The sequence below is a fragment of the Tinamus guttatus genome, unplaced genomic scaffold (assembly GCF_059628265.1).
Source record: "Tinamus guttatus ecotype Peru unplaced genomic scaffold, ASM5962826v1 Tinamus_guttatus_pri_ptg000332l, whole genome shotgun sequence".
Lineage (NCBI taxonomy): Eukaryota > Metazoa > Chordata > Aves > Tinamiformes > Tinamidae > Tinamus > Tinamus guttatus.
In genome coordinates, this window is record NW_028288866.1 from 854029 (window position 1) to 874281 (window position 20253).

The following is a 20253-nucleotide window of genomic DNA, read 5'->3' on the forward strand; positions in this document are numbered from 1 at the left end:
GTGGGCGACCGGCCGCCCCTGGTGCCCCCGCAGCCCAACGTGACGGGCCGGTTGTGCGACGAGTGCGCGGCGGGCGCCTTCCACCTGAGCCACGCCAACCCCGACGGGTGCCTCAAGTGCTTCTGCATGGGCGTCTCGCGGCAGTGCGCCAGCTCCTCCTGGCACCGCGACCAGGTACCGCGGCGCGCGCCGTCCCCAGGGCCATCCCCGCAGCTCCGGAGCGCCCGGCGCACTCCGAGCTGCCACCGCGTTCTCAGGTGCGCGCCACGGCCGAGACGCCCTTCACCCTGGCCAACCTGGGCGCCACGCGGACGGTGAGCGAGGGCGTGCGCTTCGCCGGCGCCACCGAGGTGGCCTTCTCCGACTTCCACGCGCTGCCCCGCGACGTCTACTTCTGGGTGCTGCCACCGCGCTTCACCGGCGACAAGGTGGGACAGTTGGGCTGCTGCGGGGCGGGCGGCGGCGCCGGGGCCACGGCGGTGACGCCGTGCCGCGCAGGTGACGTCGTACGGCGGCGAGCTGCGCTACACGGTGAGCCACTCGGCGCCGGCGGGCGCGCGCCCGCTGCCGCGCCACCCCGACGTGCTGCTGAGAGGCAACGGCATCACCCTGGAGCACTTCAGCGAGGCCAGCCCAGCGCCCGGCGTCCCCGCCGCCGTGGCCGTGCCCTTCCGCGAGGTGAGGGCCGCGGGGCGGCGCGATGCTGGGGTGACGCCACCGCTGTCACCAGTCCCCAAGCCCTGGCTCATGCTGTGCCCTCGCAGCGCGCCTGGCGCCGGGCCGACGGGCGCGAGGCCACGCGGGAGCATCTCCTGATGGCGCTGGCCGACGTGGACCTGCTCATGATCCGCGCGTCCTACTCGGAGACGCCCTTGGAGAGCAGGTGGCGGGGACGGGGACGCGGCTCCGGGGTGGCTTTCGGTGGCAGAGGGCACAGCATGGTGCTCACTTGCTCTCCTTGCAGGCTCGCCGACGTGCGCATGGACGTGGCCGTGCCGCACGCCACGGGGCTGCGGCGGGCGCTGGAGGTGGAGGACTGCGCCTGCCCCGCCGGCTACCGCGGCCCCTCGTGCCAGGTGAGCTCCCGCTGGCTCCCGCTCGTCCCGGCGCGTGGTGGCGCTGGGGGGTGCCACGCGTGTCCTGGCCGCGCGCTCTGCTCCGGCAGGACTGCGCCGCCGGCTACGCCCGCACCTCCGGCGGGCTCTACCTGGGCACCTGCGAGCGCTGCCAGTGCCACGGGCACGCGGACGAGTGCCACCCCGAGAGCGGCGTGTGCCAGGTGAGCCCGGCCGCGCGCTGCCGCCTCCCGCGCGCTCCCTCCTGCTCCTCCTGCCGGCGCTCAGCCGGGCTCTCCGCTGCGCCAGGACTGTCGTCATCACACCGAGGGCGCCCAGTGCGACAAGTGCCGAGCGGGCTACTACGGCGACGCCACCCATGGGACCCCCGGCGACTGCCAGCCCTGCCCCTGCCATGGGCCGCCCTCTGCCACTCAGTACGTGTCCCCCTGTCCCTGCCTGTCCTCCTGACGCCTCCGTGGCGGCCGCTCAGCTCTTGTCCCCTCTGTGCCAGGGAGAGCAGGACCTGCTTCGCAGACACCGACGGGCAGCCCACGTGCAGCGCCTGCGCCCCGGGCTACGCCGGGCGGCTCTGCGAGAGGTGCGGGCGCCGCGGGGCTCGGTGCGGGCGGCGGGTGGCCGCGCGCGGGGCTCACGCACTCTCTCTCGCCCAGGTGCTCTCCCGGCTTCGTGGGGGACCCGCCGCGGGACCGGCCGTGCCGAGGTGAGCGCTGGTGGCAGTGGGGACGGGGATGGGGCTGGTGGCCCCTGCTTCACTGCTCTCCTCCTGCCCCCAGAGCCAGGCGAGCGGTGCCAGTGCGATCCGCGTGGCAGCCTCAGCGCGGACTGCGATGCCGACGGGCTGTGCCAGTGCAAGGTGAGTTCAGCACCGTGATGCACCGTGATGCACCACGATGCACCATGATGCACCGCACTGCGATGCACCGTGATGCTCCGTGATGTACCGCAATGCGCTGTGATGCACCGTGATGCACCATGATGCACCGTGGTGCACCGTGATGTGCCATGATGTACCACGATGCGCCACAATACACCATGATGCGCCGCGGTGCACTGCAATGCACCACGATGCACCGCAATGCTCTGAGATGCACCGCGCTGCGATGCACCGGGATGCTCTGTGATGTACCACGATGTGCCATGACGCACCACGATGCACCGCGCTGCACTGCGATGCACCGCGCCGCGATGCAGCACCCAACACTCTCCTCATCGTCCGCAGGCCAACGTCGAGGGCCCCCGTTGCGCCTCCTGCCGCCCCCACCACTTCCACCTGAGCGCCGACGACCGCGCCGGCTGCCTGCCCTGCTTCTGCATGGGCATCGTGCAGCAATGCACCAGCTCCTCCTATTCCCGCGGGCTGGTAGGAGCCGCTCTGCGTATCCCGCTGCTGGTGCAGCCACCGGCCCCGCTCACCCGCGCTCTCCCCGCAGCTCAGCACCCCCTTCGCGCCCGGCAACTTCCAGGACTTCGCCCTGGTCAACCGGCAGCACAGCAGCCGCGTGACGGCAGGTTTCAGCGTGGAGATGGGCGCCGCAGGCCCTCAGCTCACGTACAGCCGCTTTGCCGAGCTGGGCCGCGAGTCCTACTACTGGCAGCTGCCACCGCTCTACCAGGGGGACAAGGTAAGGGGAGACAATGTCCCCGCGGCCACCGGGACGCGGCCCAGCGCGTCCCTGGCAGCTGGCGCGGGGGCGGCGCAGCTGGGAATGTTTTGGGCTGCTGGCACCGGCGGCGCGTCCCCCGCTGACCCCGTCTCTCTCTCCTCTCGCCTTTCTTCCTCCTCCTCTCTGCTCGCTCCAAAGCGCAGGGAAACCTATTTCGCCCGCATGCGCCGGGCGCACGGCGCGCGCTCCCGCTCGCTGCCCGGCCCCGGGGACGCCGGCCGGCCCGCAGCACCGAGCGGCGCGGGGCCGGCGGAGGAGCAGCTGCGCAGAGCCCTGGCCGCTGGGCCAGGCGGTGCCGCCGCTGAGGTACCGGCGTGCCGGCCCGTGGGGCTGGCGGCACCGAGCCCGGCCCCTGCTCCCCACACCGGGCTCCTCTCCGGCGCCTGCAGCTTCCTTCTGTCTTTCTGTCTTTCCATCCGCCCCAGTCTGCTCTGGTCTTCGCGGGCTTCCCCCTGCTCCCCACCAGCGTTTTCTACTGGCAGCTCCCTGGCATTTTCCTGGGGGACCAGGTAACGGCGGCGCCTACCCCGGAGCGGCGCTGCAGGGTCCTGGAGCACCCGCCCGCTGCCTCCTCACCCTCCTCCTCCTCCCTCTTGCAGGTGGGCTCCTACGGCGGGCGGCTGCGCTACACCTTGGCGTACACCCCCGGGGGCCGCGGGGCCCCGCTGCCCGACGCCGACATCCAGATCACGGTACGGGGCGGCGCCGTGCGGAGCCAGGCGGGCGCGGGCGGTGGGAGCCTTCCTCGCTCACCCTCTTCCTCCTCGCCGCGCGCCACAGGGCAACGACATCACGCTGGTGGCCTACCAGCCCGAGCTGCCGCCGCGCACGCCGCGCGCCTTCGAGATCGTCTTCCGCGAGGTAGGAGCGGGTCGGAGCGGCGGGACCGGGCGGGCGCCGTGTCCGGGCGTCCCCCGGGCACCTCTGCGCCGGCCGGCCCCGACGGCGCCTCTCTGCGCCCGCAGCAATACTGGAAGCGCCCGGACGGGCAGCCGGCCACGCGGGAGCATCTCATGATGGCCTTGGCCGACCTGGATGAGATCCTCATCCGCGCCACCTACTCCACCGCCATGGCCTCATCCAGCATCGCTGGCGTCAGCATGGAGACCGCCGTGCCGGCCGCCCCTGGGCTGCCGCCGGCGCCGGAGGTCGAGGAGTGCCGGTGCCCGCCGGGCTACCACGGGCTCTCGTGCCAGGTGAGCGGGGCGGGCGGACGGGCGCCGCGGCCGTGATGGCGGCGCCGCGCGGCGCTCACGGCACTCGCCCCGGCAGGACTGCGCTCCCGGCTACACCCGCACCGGCGGAGGGCTCTACCTGGGCCACTGCGAGCTCTGCGAGTGCAACGGCCACTCGGACAGCTGCCACCCCGAGAGCGGCGCCTGCTCCGTAAGTGTCCCCGCTGCGGGGCGCTCCGCGGGGCGCCCGCCGCAGCGCCCACCGCAGCACCCGCCGCTGCTCTCCGCAGAGCTGCCTGCACAACACGGCGGGCGAGTTCTGCGACCAGTGCTTGCCTGGCTACTATGGGGACGCCACGGCCGGCACCCCCGAGGACTGCCAGCCCTGCGCCTGCCCGCTGCCGCATCCCGAGAACCAGTGAGTGCCCCGGCCGGGCCCGCGCTGGCCTGGCTGGGCTGCCCTTGCGCGGGCACCGCTTCGGGGCACCCAGCACCGCCACCAGCGCCCTCCGCGTCCCCGCAGGTTCTCACGGACGTGCGAGAGCCTCGGAGCCGGTGGCTACCGCTGCACCGCCTGCGAGCCCGGCTACACCGGGCAGTACTGCGAGCAGTGAGTACCGCCGTGCCCGTGGCGGTGGCGCTGCAGCCCGTCCCGCCGACCCGCAATGCCTGTCCCCCCGCAGGTGCGCGCCCGGCTACGCGGGAGACCCCAACGTGCGGGGACAGAGGTGCCTGCCCATGGGTAAGTGGCGGTGGTGACAATGGCGTGGACGGTGACACCGGCACCGCGCCAACCCGCGCCGCTCTGCCCGCCCGCTGCAGACCCGGTGCCCCTGGCCGTGCGCGTCCACCCGCCCAGGACCGCGGTGGCCCAAGGCAGCGCGGTGACCCTGCAGTGCCAGGCCAGCGGGGACCCCCCTTTCTACTACTACTGGTCACGGGAGGACGGGCGCCCGCTGCCTAGCGGCGCCCAGAGCCGGCGCGAAGGTACCGGGGTGGGGACGCCGCGCGGGGACCTGCCCGGGAAGGGGGACGTCACGTTGGGCTCTCACCCGCCCGCGCTCCTAGGCGAGGAGCTGCACTTCGCCAGCATCCAGCCCTCCGAGGCCGGCGTCTACATCTGCTCCTGCCGCAACCTGCAGCACAGCAACGCCAGCCGCGCCGAGGTCATCGTCACCGGTGGGGACCCCGGGGAGGGGACACCGGGCACCGGGAGGGCTAAGGCCGTGGCTCAACCCACCCCTTCTCTCTCCCTCCGGGACGCAGAAAGCCCCGGCAAGCCCATCACGGTGACGGTGGAAGAGAAGAGAGTGCAACGGGTGAAGCCTGGCGCCGACGTCACCTTCATCTGCACGGCCAAGAGCAAGGTGAGGGGCTGCAGGGCGGGCGCGCGGGGCCCCAGCTCTGCCCTGGGCACGCAGGGCGCCCTTGGGTGCCCACCTGGCCATGCGGATACCCCTCCTGCCCGTGTGGTTGCATGGGACATGCAGCCACCTCTGCTTGCCCCCCTGACCCGTCTGAGCACCCCTGAGCCTGGCGGAGCGGCTGCGCGACGCGTCCCCCTATCCCGCCCTTCCTCACCCTCCTCTTCGTCGCCAGTCGCCCGCCTACACGCTGGTGTGGACGCGCCAGAACCACGGCAAGCTGCCGAGCCGCGCCATGGACTTCAACGGCATCCTCACCATCCGCAACGTGCAGCCCGAGGACGCCGGCGTCTACGTGTGCACCGGCTCCAACATGCTCGACATGGACGAGGGCACCGCCACGCTCTACGTCCAAGGTGCCCGCCCGCTCGCCCCTCTTCCCCAGCCAGGCTCGCGCAGAGCCTAGAGGCCATGGTGAGGGGCAGCATAAGCTCCTCGACTTGCCCATGGCACTGCCTGAAACCAGGATTTTTTTGCAGCCCCCTCAAAGACCCAGATGTTTTACGGACCCGTTGAGTTCATGGAAGGCCACAGACGCTGTAAGTCCACGCACGAGGGCAGGGTGCCCGGCTCTGTGCCTGGCATAGGGGCGAAACTGCGGGTGCTGGGAGAACTAGGGGGCAAGTGGGGAGGACCTGAGCTGAACATCTCGCCCCGATGCAGCCGGCCCCAGCGCCGTACCTAGCGTCACCGTAGAGCCGGCGCAGCTGAGCGTGGCGCCGGGGCAGCCCGCCGAGTTCCGCTGCGTGGCCACGGGCAGCCCGGCGCCCACCGTCGAGTGGCTCGGTAGGTGCCCGGCCGCTGGTGGGCAGGGGACGGCGACAACGTCGCGGCCGGCGGGTGACCCTCTCCTCCGCTCTCGGCAGGCGGCGCGGGCGGCGCGCTGCCGCCGGGCGCCGTGGCGCAGGGCGGCATCCTGCGCTTCGCGGCCGCGCGGCCCGCCGACGAGGCGCACTACGTGTGCCGCGCGCGGAGCAGCGCCGGGCAGCACACGGCGCGCGCCTTCCTGCGCGTGCAAGGTGCGTAGGGCGGCCCCGGTGCCTCTCCCCGCTGCCCGCGGCGGTGCCGGCGGCGCCCTGACCCGCCGTGGTGCTGCCGCAGGTGCCGACGCGCCGCAGGTGCAGGTGAGCCCCGAGCGCACCGAGGTGCAGGAGGGCTCCACGGTGCGGCTCTACTGCCGCGTCTCCGGCTCGCCCGACGCCACCATCTCTTGGGAGAAGCAAGGAGGGGATCTGCCCCCGCAGGTGAGCCGGCGCGGGGGCACCGCCGGCACCGCCGGGCGCCAGGGAGCTCGCGCGGCCCCTCTGCGTCCTCACGCCGCCTCCTTCCTGCCCGCAGGCGCGCTCGGAGCGCACCGACATCGCCACCCTCGTGATCCCCTCCATTGCGGCGGCCCACGGCGGCGTCTACCTCTGCGTCGGCACCAGCGCCGCCGGCACGGCCCGGGCCCCGATCGAGGTGGTGGTGGCGCCAGGTAAGGGGGGCAGCGGCACCACGGATGGTGCCCGCCGCGCTTCCACCGGGTTGTTCCCAGCACGGCTCTCCGCAGGCGCCGCGCCACCCGTCCGCGTGGAGTCCCCGTCACCCTCCGTCGCCGAGGGACAGACCCTGGATCTGGACTGCGTGGTGGCCGGTCCCGGCCAGGCCACGGTGACGTGGTACAAGCGCGGCGGGGCGCTGCCCGCCGGCCACCAGGTAGGACACGTGGCACCAGGAGGGCTCGGAGTGCTGGCACCGAACGCCACCAACGCCGTTGTCCCTGCAGGTGTCGGGCACCCGCCTGCGCATTCCCCGTGTGACGGTGGCCGACGCCGGCGAGTACGTGTGCCGCGTGGCCGCCGGCGCTGGCACCGTGCAGGAGGCCTCCTTCTTTGTCACCGTGCACCCCCCCAGCGTGCCCTACTGTGAGTGACACTGAGGGGCATTTGGGGAGGGGGATCGGGGCGGTCGGCGGGGTTCACCCAGCGGGATCCCCGCGCTCCGCTTCCGCAGCGCCTGGCGCCGCTGCTCCGGTGCGGACCGCGTCCCCCGCGTCGCCCGTGCCCGAGGGCCAGACCCTGGACCTGGACTGCGACATCGGCGAGGGCCAGAGCTCGGTGCTGTGGTACAAGCGCGGCGGCTCCCTCCCGCCCAACCACCAGGTACGGGGCCAGGGTGGCGGCGGGGGGTCCCCGGCGGTGCTGGCAGCCCCTTCGGGGAGTCATTTCTGCCCCTCTTGTCCCTGCAGGTGTCGGGCTCCCGCCTGCGCATCCCACATGTCACGGTGGCTGACGCTGGAGAGTACGTGTGCCGCGTGAGCACCGGCGCCGCCGTCCGAGAGGCCTCCATCGTGGTCACCGTCAAGGCCAGCCCCGGCTCCGCGCACGGTGAGGATGGCTCTGCTCGCCCCGGGGGCCCCGGCACGGCCCCGGCACGGCCCTCATTGCTGCAGTCCCCATCCCAGGTGCGGCAGCCTCCGGCATCGCGTCCCCCATCCGCATCGAGGCGTCCTCGTCCGCCGTGGCCGAGGGACAGACCCTGGAGCTCAACTGCGTCGTCGCCAGCCCCGCACAGGCCACAGTGACGTGGTACAAGCGCGGGGGCTCCCTGCCGGCCAAGCACCAGGTAGGACAAGCGGGTCTGTCCCAGGACATGGGAAGGGGACGGTGCTGTGGCCCCTTGTGACACCCGTCACGTCCCTGCAGGTGTTGGGCTCCCGGCTGCGGCTGCTGCAGGTGACGTCGGCCGACTCGGGCGAGTACGTGTGCCGCGTGAGCACCGGCGCCGCCACCAAGGAGGCCTCCGTCATGGTGACCATCCAGCCCAGCGGGGCCATCTCCTACCGTGAGCGGGGACGGAGGGTCGGGGATGCCGGGGAGCGGCTCGTTCCGGGTGCCCCGTGTCCCCTTGGTGCCACCCCGCTGTGCCATCCGCAGCCGCTGGCGTGACGCCACCCGTGCGCATCGAGTCGTCCTCCTCGTCGGTGGCCGAGGGACAGACCCTGGACCTGAACTGCGTGGTGGCCGGGCAGGGCCAGGCCACGGTGACGTGGTACAAGCGCGGCGGCTCCCTGCCAGCTAAACACCAGGTAGGGCCAGCGGGTCGGTCCGAGCGGGCAACAGACTGGGATCGAGCTGCAGCTCCCCAAAGTCCCCTGCTGCCCCTGTGACACCCGTCACGTCCCCGCAGATGTCGGGCTCCCGGCTGCGGCTGCTGCAGGTGACACCGGCCGACTCGGGCGAGTACGTGTGCCGCGTGAGCACCGGCGCCGCCACCAAGGAGGCCTCCGTCATGGTGACCATCCAGCCCAGTGGGGCCGGGGCGCACCGTGAGTGGGGATGTGTCTTGGGGGGCGTTATCCATGCGGCGCCGCCACCCGCGGGTTCTCCCAGGGTCTATCCAGGCCCTGCGGTGCCATGGCTGGACCCCAGGGTAAATTGCTTCCCAGAGGCAGCACCAAGGCTCATGTCACCGTCTCTGTCCCCAGCCTCCGGGGTCGCGCCGCCCGTGCGCATCGAGTCCTCGTCATCCACCGTGGCCGAGGGACAGACCCTGGAGCTCAACTGCGTCGTCGCCAGCCCCGCACAGGCCACAGTGACGTGGTACAAGCGCGAGGGCTCCCTGCCGGCCAAGCACCAGGTAGGACAAGTGGGTCTGTGCCAGGACATGGGAGGGGGACAGTGCTGTGGCCCCTTGTGACACCCGTCACGTCCCTGCAGGTGTTGGGCTCCCGGCTGCGACTGCTGCAGGTGACATCAGCCGACTCGGGCGAGTACGTGTGCCGCGTGAGCACCGGCGCCGCCACCAAGGAGGCCTCCGTCATGGTGACCATCCAGCCCAGCGGGGCCATCTCCTACCGTGAGCGGGGACGGAGGGTCGGGGATGCCGGGGAGCGGCTCGTTCCGGGTGCCCCGTGTCCCCCCGGTGTGACCCCGCTGTGCCATCCGCAGCCGCTGGCGTGACGCCACCCGTGCGCATCGAGTCGTCCTCCTCGTCGGTGGCCGAGGGACAGACCCTGGACCTGAACTGCGTGGTGGCCGGGCAGGGCCAGGCCACGGTGATGTGGTACAAGCGCGGCGGCTCCCTGCCAGCTAAACACCAGGTGTGTGGGTGCTGTGCGTGTGTTTGGGGAAAAAAGGGACCTTCTGAGGGCAGCTAAGGGACACGGGTCCCCATTCGCCCCCCTCTTCCCATTCACTCATGTCTTCTGCTGGCCATCAGGTGTCGGGCACCCGCCTGCGCATCCCGCAGGTGACATCGGCCGACTCGGGCGAGTACGTGTGCCGCGTCACCACGGCGGGCGCCACGCATGAGAGCTCCCTGCTTGTCACCATCCAGGGTGGCGCCGGCTCTTCCTATGGTACCTGGAACTGGGGACGGGGAGGACACGTGGGTGGCCGGGCTGGGAGGTGACGGTGCCACTGAGGGCCGCTGTCCCCCAGCTGTGGGCGTCACGCCGCCCGTGAGGATCGAGACGTCGTCCGCCTCTGTGGCCGAGGGCCAGACGCTGGAGCTCAACTGCATGGTGGCCGGCCAGGGCCACCCGCACGTGGCCTGGTACCGGCGCGGGGCAGCTCTGCCCCCCAACAGCCAGGTACGGAGCGGCGGCGGCGGCTGTGTCACCGCGTCGGGGACGAGCGCGTCCTCACGCCGCCTCTCGTGCCCGCAGGTCTCCGGCTCCCGCCTGCGCTTGGTGCAGGTGTCGGCGGCCGACTCGGGCGAGTACGTGTGCCGCGTGAGCACCGGCGCCGCCGCGCAGGAGGCCTCTGTCATTGTCACCGTGCCCGCCACTGCCGGCACCTACTACCGTGAGAGCGGAGCAGAGGGACCGGGCAGCTCCTCGCAGACCCCCCGACCTGCCACCAACTGTCTCTCTCGTGTCCCCCAGCCCCGGGAGCCCCCCAGCCCGTGCGCATCGAGTCCTCGTCCTCCTCCATCGCCGAGGGACAGACCCTGGACCTCAACTGCGTGGTGGCCGGCCCAGGCCAGGCCACGGTGACGTGGTACAAGCGCGGGGGACCTCTGCCCGCTGGCCACCAGGTAGACCTGTCCCTGCGGTGTCACCCTGCTGGTCCCCACGGGGGGATGTGGCCGCTCGCTGCTCACCCCTGTCCCTCCTCGTAGGTGTCGGGCACCCGCCTGCGCATCCCGCAGGTGACGTCGGCCGACTCGGGCGAGTACGTGTGCCGCGTCACCACGGCGGGCGTCACGCAGGAGAGCTCCCTCGTGGTCACCATCGATGACGGCGACGCCTACCGTGAGTGGCGGGACGCGGGGACGGGGGCGGCACGGGGCTGCGGGGATGTTTCGCCCTGACTCTGCCCGTGCAGCCTCCAGCGTGACACCACCCGTGCGCATCGAGTCCTCAGCATCCTCCGTCACCGAGGGACAGACCCTGGACCTCAACTGCGTGGTGGCCGGGCAGGGCCAGGCCACGGTGACATGGTACAAGCGCGGCGGCTCCCTGCCGGCCAAGCACCAGGTAGAGGGGGGCACGGCAGGGCTGGCACTGTGGTGCTCACTGCCATCGATGGTCCCTGGGGGACATGAGCACCGCTGGCCTCACATCCGCCTGCGCGTTGCAGCTCTCGGGGTCCCGCCTGCGGCTCTCGCAGCTCTCGGTGGCCGACTCGGGCGAGTACGTGTGCCGCGTGGGCTCGGGCAGCAGCACCCGCGAGGCCACCGTCGCTGTCACCGTCTCCTCCCGTGACGGCTCCAGCTACCGTGAGTGGGGGCAGAGATGGTCGTGGAGCGAGCGCTGGGCACGTGCCACCTCTTCCTCCACCCCTTCGTTTGCCTTCCCCACAGGCCTGCAGAGCCCCATCATCTCCATCGACCCGCACAGCATGGCTGTGGCCCAGGGCGAGGACGCCACCTTCAAGTGCCGCATCCACGATGGCGCCCGGCCCATCAACATCACCTGGCGCATGGGGCCTGGCCAGCACTTCCAAGGTAGGGCCATGGTTGGGGTGGCATCGCCATGGTGGGCATGGTGGCGGATGTCACCATGGGGACATTCCTATGGTGGGCATCATCATTGTGGCCAGTGCTGTGGAGGATGTCATGGTGGACGTCACCATGGCACCACCATGGTGGACATTGCAATGGTGGATGTCACCGTGGTGGGCGTCACCATGGTGGGCGTCACCATGGTGGGCATTGCTGTGGTGGATGTTATGGTGGATGTCACCGTGGTGGACATTGCCATGGTGTCACCATGGTGGACATTGCAATGGTGGATGTCACCATGGGGACATTCCTCTAGCGGGCATCACCGTAGTGGCCAGTGCTGTGGAGGATGTCACCATGGTGGACATTGCCATGGTGGATATTGCCAAGGATGGATGTCACCGTGGTGGACATTGCTGTGGTGGACATCTCTGTGGTGGATGTCACCGTGTTGGACATCGCTGGGATGGGCACCAGCATGATCCCCATAGCTGACATTCACCTGTCCTCCAGACAATGTCAAGATCAGCCCCAACGGCTCGGTGATCTCCATCGCCGCTGCCCACGCTGGCAACCAGGGCGCCTACCACTGCGTGGCCTCCAACCGCTTCGGCCTCGCCAGCAGTGTGGTCAACCTCCTGGTGCAAGGTGGGCAGCGCCCGGGGATGCCACCGCAGCGCCATGTCCCCGTGCCCCATCTCCTACCCTCCCCTTCCCTCCTCGCAGGTGCCCCCACGGTGTCGGTGATGCCGCCGGGGCCCGTGACGGTGAAGGAGGGCAAGTCCATCAGCCTGGAGTGCCTGGGCCGGGGCGAGCCGCGGCCGCTGGTGCGCTGGAGCCGCGCGGGCTCGCGCCACAAGCTGGAGCACCAGACGCTGCTGCACATGGAAAGCCAGGCCGTGCTGCAGCTGGCGCCCGCCAAGGCCGAGCACGCCGGCACCTACGTGTGCACGGCGCACAACGCCCTGGGCTCGGCGCACGCCCACGTGGCCGTGAGCGTGGACACGGCCCGCCGCGCGCCCGGCGCCCCCGAGGTGCTGGCGGCGCCCGCCGTCACCGTGGTGGCCGGGGACACGGCCACGCTGAGCTGCTCCGCTGCAGGTAGGGACGTCCCCCCGGGGACACCGGGTGCCCGCGGGGACGCCCCGGCGCTCACCGGCCGCTCTGTGCCCGCAGGCGACCCGGCGCCCACCATCACGTGGTCGAAGCTGCGGGCGCCGCTGCCCTGGCAGCACCGGCTGCTCAACGGCTCGCTCGTCATCCCCCGCGCGGCCCAGCAGGACTCGGGCCAGTACATCTGCAACGCCAGCAACGCCGTTGGCTTCGCCGAGGCCTTCGTTGTCCTGGACGTGGAGAGTAAGGCGGCCGCCGCGTCCCTTCCTCCTCCCGTCCCTTTCTCCATCCTTCCCTCCGTTTCTTCAGCTCTCCTTTCCATCTTTCCTTCTGTCCATTCTTCCATTCTTCCTTCTGCTCCTTTCTCCATCCATCCCTCCTATCCTTCCCCCCTGCCATCCATCTCTCCTTCCACCCATCTCTCCTTCCCTCTTTCCATCCATCTCTTCTTCCATCCTTCCTTCCACCTCCCCTCCCCACTTTCTCCCTTGCTCCAGCCCCCTCCCTCCATCCCCATCCCATCCTTCCATCCATCCCTCCCCTCTCCCCTCCACTCACCCATCCTTCCCTTCCTCCCTTCGCTCCTGCATCCCTCCTCTTCCTCCTGCCCCCCTTTGCCCATCTCGGCTCCCGCTCCTTGGATCCTCCCATCCCTCCCCGCTCCCCGTGCGCGTCCCGGTCCCTCCGGCGCTGCCCCACCGCTCCCTCCTGCCGGCAGCGCCGCCGTACGCCACGAGCCTGCCGGAGGAGAGCGCGGTGCGCGCGGGCGACGCGCTGCAGCTGCAGTGCCTGGCGCACGGCACGCCGCCGCTGCGCTACCACTGGGACAAGGTGAACGGCAGCCTGCCGGCGCGCGCCGCCCGCCGCGACGGCCTCCTGCGCATCAGCCCCGTGCTGCCCGCCGACGCCGGCACCTACCGCTGCCTCGTCTCCAATCGCGTGGGCACCGCCGAGACCTTCGCCCGCGTCGCCGTGCACGGCGAGCACCCAGGTGAGCTCCCTGCTCCTGCGACGCCGCCGCGGTGCCGCCGGCCCGGGGCGTCATGGCCTGTCCCCCCGCGCCGCGCAGGTGACGCCGACGTGGTGGCCGCCGTCCCGCCCACGGTGCGCGTGAGTCCCCGCAGCCTCGTGAGGGGCGCGGGCGGCACGGCCGAGTTCTCCTGCGCCGTGGCCGGGGACCCCCGTGCGCGTGTCCAGTGGCTCAAGGACGGCGGGGAGCTGCCCCCCGGCAGCAGCGTGCAGGACGGGCTGCTGCGGTGAGGACGTCACCGGGGGGAGCAGGGGGGGCGCTGGGGCCGCCGGGGCCACCCCTGCAGCATCCCTGTCCCCTCTCCCTGCAGGCTCCACGACCTGGAGCGCGCGGCCCAGGGCGTCTACACGTGCCGTGCCAGCGGCCCCGGCGGGCAGGCCGAGGACAGCGCCACGCTCTCCATCCAGGGTAGGAGCCCACGGCCGCCTTGGTGCCCCCTGAGTTCCTCCCCATGTTCCTGGGCACCCCGGTGTGCCCCAATCCCTCTCAATACCCTTTGGACCCTCCCTTCTCTCTCTGTGCTCATGGGCATCTCTTTATCCCCTTCGTTTCTCCTGATGCCCATGGGCACCCTGGGACCTCCAGCCTCTCACCATCCCTGGGGGCACCCCAGGACCCTGATTTCCCTGTGTGCCTGTTGTTTTCCTCCTCAAAATGCTCCGATTTCTCACTCGGGCATCCCCTGACCCCGCTGTCTCTCTCGGCGCGCTCCAGCTCTGCCCCGGGCGCTCATCAACATCCGCACGGCGGTGCAGACGGTGCTGGCGGGCACCACGGTGGAGCTCGAGTGCCTGGGGCTGGGCGAGCCCAAGCCCCACGTCACCTGGAGCAAGGTGGGCGGCCACCTGCGCCCCGGCGTGCTGGCCAGCGCCGGCACGCTCAAGATGGAGCGCGTGGAGCGCGCCGACGCCGGGCAGTACCGCTGCACGGCCGCCAACGCCGTGGGCACCGTGCAGTCCCACGTCATCCTGCACGTGCAAGGTGAGCGCCCGCCCCGCGTGCCCTGCGCGCTGTCACCCCCGGCGCGGTGGCGGCCACGGCTCCCGCTCTCTCCGCAGCCGCCCCGCACATTGCCGGGCAGCCCGAGGTCAAGGAGGTCTCGGTGGGCTCGGCGGCCGTTTTTCCCTGCCTGGCATCCGGCTTCCCCGTCCCGGAGGTTAAGTGGAGCAAAGTGAGTGGGAGCCGGGAGGGCTGCACGCGGGGATGGCCGGGGCGAGCGCCCATGGGTGCTGACCGCCGGCCTCGCCGCAGCTGGAGGGGGACCTGCCGGCGGCCGCGCGCGTGGAGGGCACCGAGCTGACGGTGCCGGCTGTGCGCGCCGAGGACGCCGGCGTCTACGTGTGCACGGCCGCCAACCGCCGCGGCCAGGAGACAGCTTTCCACGTGCTCCGCGTGCGAGGTGAGGCGGCGCAGGCCCGCGGGCGCCGCGGCCCCTCGTCCCGCTGCCGCCGTCACCGTCCCCGCGTGTCGCCCCGCAGAGCGCCTGGTGCCCTACTTCACGCAGACGCCGCGCTCCTTCCTGCCGCTGCCCACCATCAAGGACGCCTACAAGCGCTTCGAGATCCGCATCACGTTCCGGCCTGATGCCGCCGACGGTGAGCGCCCGGCCCCGCGCCGCGCCGCCACCACCGCTGCGCCGGCCCTCTCTCATCTGCTCTGTTTCTCCTCCTCCATCTCTGTCCATCTGTCCTTCTCCTCTCTCCTTTAGCTCTTATTCTCTACTCAGGTGAGTGGCCGCGGCGCCCGGCCGGCCGCCCCCGTGTCCCTGCGGGGCCGCGGCCAGGGGCACCGCGGGCCTGGCCGGTGCGGCCGCTCGCCCACCGTGGCCTGCACGGCCTCACGCTCTCTCCCCACACAGGGATGCTGCTCTACAACGGGCAGAGGAAGAGCAGCGGCGCCGACTTCATCTCCTTCGGGCTGGTTGGCGGGCGCCCCGAGTTCAGGTGAGGGCCGCTTACAAGGCGGGGACACGTGGGGACCGCGGGGCCGGCACCCACCGGGAGCTCTCGCCACAGGTTCGATGCCGGCTCGGGCATGGCCACCATCCGGCACCCGACGCCGCTGCGCCTGGGCGAGTACCACACCGTGCGGCTCCTCCGCAACCTCACCCAGGGCTCCCTGGCCCTCGACGGCTTCCCGCCCGTCAACGGCACCTCGCAGGTACCCGCGGAGTCCCGAGGCGCCGTCCGTGCCTCTCTCCATCCCTCCATCCGTCTCTCCATCCCTGCATCCACATTGCTCCGCTCCCGCAGGGCAAGTTCCAGGGGCTGGACCTCAACGAGGAGCTCTACCTGGGCGGCTACCCCGACTACGGCGCCGTGGCCAAGACCGGCCTCAGCAGCGGCTTCGTGGGTGAGTGGGCGAGCGGGCGAGTGGGCGGGCGGGCGCCCGGCCGGGCTCGGCGCGGGGCTGAGCAGGCGCTGCGGTGCCGCCACAGGCTGCGTGCGCCAGCTGCTCATCCAGGGCGAGGAGGTGACGTTCAGCGAGGCCCAGCTGCGGGCGCACGGCGTCGCCAACTGCCCCACGTGCCAGGACCGGCCGTGCCAGGTGAGCGGCGCGGCTGGGGACGGTGCGCGTTGGCGAGGGACGCTCGCCTGACGCCCCCGGGGCTCCTCCGCAGAACGGCGGCGTGTGCCAGGACGCCGAGAGCAGCGCCTACGTGTGCCGCTGCCCGCCCGGCTTCACCGGCAGCAACTGCGAGTACTCGCAGGCCCTGCACTGCCACCCGGGTGAGCGGGGGACCGCAGGGGACACCTGGCGCCCCGCGGGCTCCCCCGCGTCTCACCACCGGCTCCTTCTTGCTGCCAGAGGCTTGCGGGCCCGATGCCACCTGCGTCAACCGGCCCGACGGGCAGGGCTACACGTGCCGCTGCCACCTGGGCAAGTCCGGGGACAAGTGCATGGACGGTGAGTGCTGGCGCGGGGCAGCACGGGCCACCCCGGCGAGGCGGGTGCCACGCTGCAAGGGAGGGATGTTGTCCCAGATAGGGGACGCAGTGCTGTGACGGGCACAAGGGAATTGCCCTAGGGAAGTGGGAGTGACGGGCACGGGTATCGCCCTGTGGGGCCGGGCTGAGGTGCCGCGGGTCGTCCCTCCTCACCCAGGCGAGGCTGTGAGCGCCCCGTCCTTCGACGGGGAGGGCGCCTTCATCTCGTACCCGCCGCTGACCAACATCCACCACGAGCTGCGGCTGGACGTGGAGTTCAAGCCGCTGGCGCCCGACGGGCTGCTGCTCTTCAGCGGGGGCAAGGCCGCCCCCGTGGAGGACTTCGTGGTCCTCGCCATGGCCGGCGGGCACCTCGAGTTCCGCTACGAGCTGGGCTCAGGTAGGTGCTGGGCACCGCTCGCGTCCCCTGGCACTGCCAGGACTCCTGGGTGCTAGTGGGATCCTTGGGCATCACCGGTGTTCCCTGGCATCAATGGGGTGCCTGGACATCTTTGAGATCCCTGGGGACCCCTGGGCTCCTCAGGTATCATTGGCATCCCCAGGAACCACTGGGGTCTCTGGGTACCACAGGAGTTCCCTGGAATCTTTGGGGTTCCTGGAAACAGCTGGAATCTTTGGAAATCACTGGGGTCCCTGGGCATCATTGGTGTCCCCAGGAACCATAAGGGTCCATCGGGCACCACTGTATTCCCTGGAAGGCTCTGTGGTCCCCTGGGCATCATCGGGTTCCCCTGGGCACCATTGGATTCCTTGGGCATCATAGGAGACCCTGGGAATAACTGGGATCCCCTGGGAGCTGCTGGGGTCCCTGGGGATCTTTGGGGTCCCTTGGCCACTGCTGGGGTCCCTGGGCATCACTGGGGTCCCTGGGGATCTTTGGGGTCCCCTGGCCACTGCTGGGGTCCCTGGGTATCACTAGGTCCCTGGGCACTACTGGGGTCCCCTGGCAGCTCCTTGGGTGCTCTGGGCATCATTGAGGACCCCTGGACAACGCTGGCATTCCCTGGGAATTCCTGGATTCCCTGTGCATCACTGGGGTCCTTGGACACTGCCGGGATCCCCTTGGTCCCCCGAAGCCACTAGTGCCCCCAGGCCATCCCCGAAGCGGGGTGCCAGCACGGAGCCGGCCTGGGAGGTGCCAACCCGGTACCGGCACGGACGCGCGCGGGGAGCCGTCACGCCGCCATGGCCCGTGTCCCCGCAGGCCCGGCTGTGCTGCGGAGCGCGGAGGCGCTGGCGCTGGGGCGCTGGCACCGCACCACGGCCGAGCGGCTCAACAAGGACGGCGCGCTCACGGTGGACGGCGGTGCGCCCGTCAAGCGCTCGTCGCCGGGCAAGAGCCAGGGCCTGAACCTGCGCACGCCGCTCTACCTGGGCGGCGTGGAGCCCGGCACGCGCCTGCCCGGCGCCGCCAACGTCAGCGCCGCCTTCCGCGGCTGCATCGGCGAGGTGAGCCGCCCGGACGCCTGGGCCCCCCGCGCGTGGCGCCGCGCCGCGGCACCGCTCCCCCAACCGCTTCCCTCGCAGGTGTCGGTCAACGGGAAGAAGGTGGATCTGTCCTACAGCTTCCTGCAGAGCCGCGGCGTGACGCAGTGCCAGGAGAGCTCGCCCTGCGAGCGCGCGCCCTGCCGCCACGGGGGCCGCTGCGTGGCCGGGGCCGCCGCGGGCGCCTTCCACTGCCTGTGCCGCGACGGCTTCAGCGGTGAGCGCGGGGCGCGTGGGGGGGTTGCTGGTTGTGCTGGGGCGCGGTCGTGACACCCGTGTCCCCAGGGCCCCGCTGCGAGCTGGCCGATGACCGCTGCCTGCTGGGCAACCCCTGCCTACACGGGGGCACCTGCAAAGACAACACCTGCCACTGCCCCGAGGGCTTTGGCGGCGACTACTGCCAGCACAGTGAGTGCCGGGGACGTGGGGACGCAATGGGGTGGGGACGCGATGGGGTGGGGACATGGTGGGGTGGGGACATGGTGGGTGACACCACGACACCCTATGCAGGCTTGGCGCTGGCAGAGCTCGACCGCGACTGGGCGCATGAAGGCAGCGGTGGCAACGGTAGGTGGCTTGGCACCGGTACCACGACCCATGTCCGGGCATCCCGACCCCTGTCCGGGCGTCTCCGCTCACCCATGTCCCCTCCGCTCACCTGTGTCCCCTCCACAGATGCCCCTGGGCAGTTCGGCGCCTCTTTCCGCGACGGCGCCTACCTGGCCTTGCCTGGCCACGTCTTCCCGCGTGGGTAAGTGGCTGGCACAGCACGGCACAGCACGGCACGGCACGGCGCGCTGGCGCGTCCCGTGATGCCCCCGCTCTCATTGCAGCGAGCCCGGAGCGCCCGAGACGCTCGAGCTGGAGGTGCGCACAGGCAGCGCCCACGGGCTGCTGCTCTGGCACGGCGCGGTGAGTGCGGCGCCGCGGGGCTGTCCCCGTCGTCCCCGTCGTCCCCGTTGCCCCTGTTGTGATTGGCCCTGCTGTGCCCACAGGAGCCCGGAGAAGGCGGCAAAGCCAAGGACTTCCTTGGGCTGGGTCTCAAGGACGGGCACCTGGTGTTCAGGTGAGCGGGCGCCCCGCGGTGCCGCCCCGCTGCCCCCGTCCCCGCACTCAGCCCTCCGCGCTCTTGCAGCTACCAGCTGGGCAGCGGTGAGGCCACCATCGTCTCCGAAGACCCCATCAATGATGGCGAGTGGCACCGAGTGACGGCCACCAGGTGAGGAACGGGGCACGCGAGGACAGGGATGGTGCCGTGGTGGCAGCGCGGCCAACGACGGGTATCCCTGCAGGGAGGGACGCCGCGGGTGGCTGCAGGTGGACGGTGAGGAGCCCGTGCACGGGGAGTCACCAGGCACCAAGATCATGGCCAACACCGAGGGTGACATCTACCTCGGTAGGGGACATCCCGGGGGAACGGGGGTGGGGAGGGCATGGGTGGATGGGACACGAGGGGGTCATGGATGGATGGGTCATGGGGTGAGCGTGGATGGGATACGGAGTGGTAATAGATGGGACGTGGGAGGGGCATTGATGGATGGGACATGGGATGGGCATGGATGGGACATGGGATGGGCATGGATGGGAGTCACACTGGTCACAGATGGAGCACGGGATGGTTCATGGGGTGGGCACAGGGTGGTCATGGACAGTGCACAGGGTGGGCATAGAGCGGCAGGACACAGGGTGGGCAGGAGGTAGCCATGGATGGATGGAACATGCGGTGGGCACCCATGGGACATGTCATGGGCATGGATGGATGAGACACAAGGTGGTCATGGATGGATGGGATATGGGGCGAGTACGAATGTGACCAATAGGGCATGGATGGGACATAGAATGGTAGATGTAGATGGGAAATGGATAAGTCCTGGATGGATGGGACATGGGATAGTCATGGATGGATGGGACACAGGGTGGGCATGAATGGGACCTAGGTGGGCATGGGTGGGACATGGAATGGTGGATGCAGATGGGACATGGGGTGGTCATGGATAGATGGGATATGGGATGGTCATGGGTGGATGGAAAACAGGGTGGGCATGAATGGGACCTAGGTGGGCATTGATGGGACATGGAATGGTGGATGTAGATGTGGCATGACAAGAACATAGATGGATGGAAAACAGGATGGAAGGGAAACGGGGTGGGCACGAATGGAACCTACGTGGGCATGGATAGGACATGGGATGGTGAATGTAGATGGGACATGGGGTGGTCGTGGGTGGATGGGACACAGGGTGGGCACGGATACTCAGGTGGGCATGGATGGGACATGAGGTGGTGGGTGTAGATGGGACGGGGTGGTCAGGGGTGGCCGGGACGGGGGGTGGCCATGGGCGGCTGGGCGCGGAGGGCGCCCGTCCCCGCGGCGCCGCGTCCCGGCCGTGCCACCGCGCTCCCCGCA

At 70.8% G+C, this 20253-nt stretch overlaps 1 protein-coding gene across 1 annotated transcript in view; it reads left to right on the plus strand.

Annotated features, from left to right (window-relative positions):
- Nucleotides 1-20253, plus strand: part of HSPG2 (heparan sulfate proteoglycan 2) — a 30144-nt gene that overhangs the window by 9722 nt on the left and 169 nt on the right. The window contains exons 20-94 of the mRNA XM_088529595.1: nt 34-174; nt 258-428; nt 499-678; nt 765-883; nt 965-1076; nt 1166-1279; nt 1365-1492; nt 1570-1656; nt 1730-1779; nt 1853-1932; nt 2299-2439; nt 2510-2701; nt 2882-2925; nt 2980-3049; nt 3169-3252; nt 3343-3435; nt 3524-3604; nt 3709-3939; nt 4016-4129; nt 4209-4336; nt 4442-4528; nt 4602-4660; nt 4741-4905; nt 4987-5097; nt 5185-5285; nt 5518-5698; nt 5822-5881; nt 6006-6128; nt 6209-6361; nt 6444-6586; nt 6681-6816; nt 6892-7037; nt 7108-7246; nt 7335-7483; nt 7570-7708; nt 7786-7946; nt 8027-8165; nt 8258-8409; nt 8511-8649; nt 8809-8960; nt 9041-9179; nt 9272-9423; nt 9543-9681; nt 9764-9915; nt 9991-10129; nt 10210-10361; nt 10446-10578; nt 10652-10803; nt 10907-11045; nt 11130-11273; nt 11784-11918; nt 11997-12371; nt 12447-12626; nt 13102-13639; nt 13724-13821; nt 14128-14394; nt 14472-14584; nt 14665-14812; nt 14892-15008; nt 15272-15356; nt 15429-15573; nt 15666-15765; nt 15851-15960; nt 16034-16142; nt 16222-16320; nt 16519-16740; nt 17566-17810; nt 17889-18063; nt 18132-18254; nt 18357-18413; nt 18522-18597; nt 18680-18758; nt 18842-18912; nt 18982-19065; nt 19139-19242. Of these exons, the coding sequence (XP_088385721.1) occupies nt 34-174; nt 258-428; nt 499-678; nt 765-883; nt 965-1076; nt 1166-1279; nt 1365-1492; nt 1570-1656; nt 1730-1779; nt 1853-1932; nt 2299-2439; nt 2510-2701; nt 2882-2925; nt 2980-3049; nt 3169-3252; nt 3343-3435; nt 3524-3604; nt 3709-3939; nt 4016-4129; nt 4209-4336; nt 4442-4528; nt 4602-4660; nt 4741-4905; nt 4987-5097; nt 5185-5285; nt 5518-5698; nt 5822-5881; nt 6006-6128; nt 6209-6361; nt 6444-6586; nt 6681-6816; nt 6892-7037; nt 7108-7246; nt 7335-7483; nt 7570-7708; nt 7786-7946; nt 8027-8165; nt 8258-8409; nt 8511-8649; nt 8809-8960; nt 9041-9179; nt 9272-9423; nt 9543-9681; nt 9764-9915; nt 9991-10129; nt 10210-10361; nt 10446-10578; nt 10652-10803; nt 10907-11045; nt 11130-11273; nt 11784-11918; nt 11997-12371; nt 12447-12626; nt 13102-13639; nt 13724-13821; nt 14128-14394; nt 14472-14584; nt 14665-14812; nt 14892-15008; nt 15272-15356; nt 15429-15573; nt 15666-15765; nt 15851-15960; nt 16034-16142; nt 16222-16320; nt 16519-16740; nt 17566-17810; nt 17889-18063; nt 18132-18254; nt 18357-18413; nt 18522-18597; nt 18680-18758; nt 18842-18912; nt 18982-19065; nt 19139-19242 (10291 nt within the window). The remainder of the gene's footprint in view (nt 1-33; nt 175-257; nt 429-498; nt 679-764; nt 884-964; nt 1077-1165; nt 1280-1364; nt 1493-1569; nt 1657-1729; nt 1780-1852; nt 1933-2298; nt 2440-2509; nt 2702-2881; nt 2926-2979; nt 3050-3168; nt 3253-3342; nt 3436-3523; nt 3605-3708; nt 3940-4015; nt 4130-4208; nt 4337-4441; nt 4529-4601; nt 4661-4740; nt 4906-4986; nt 5098-5184; nt 5286-5517; nt 5699-5821; nt 5882-6005; nt 6129-6208; nt 6362-6443; nt 6587-6680; nt 6817-6891; nt 7038-7107; nt 7247-7334; nt 7484-7569; nt 7709-7785; nt 7947-8026; nt 8166-8257; nt 8410-8510; nt 8650-8808; nt 8961-9040; nt 9180-9271; nt 9424-9542; nt 9682-9763; nt 9916-9990; nt 10130-10209; nt 10362-10445; nt 10579-10651; nt 10804-10906; nt 11046-11129; nt 11274-11783; nt 11919-11996; nt 12372-12446; nt 12627-13101; nt 13640-13723; nt 13822-14127; nt 14395-14471; nt 14585-14664; nt 14813-14891; nt 15009-15271; nt 15357-15428; nt 15574-15665; nt 15766-15850; nt 15961-16033; nt 16143-16221; nt 16321-16518; nt 16741-17565; nt 17811-17888; nt 18064-18131; nt 18255-18356; nt 18414-18521; nt 18598-18679; nt 18759-18841; nt 18913-18981; nt 19066-19138; nt 19243-20253) is intronic.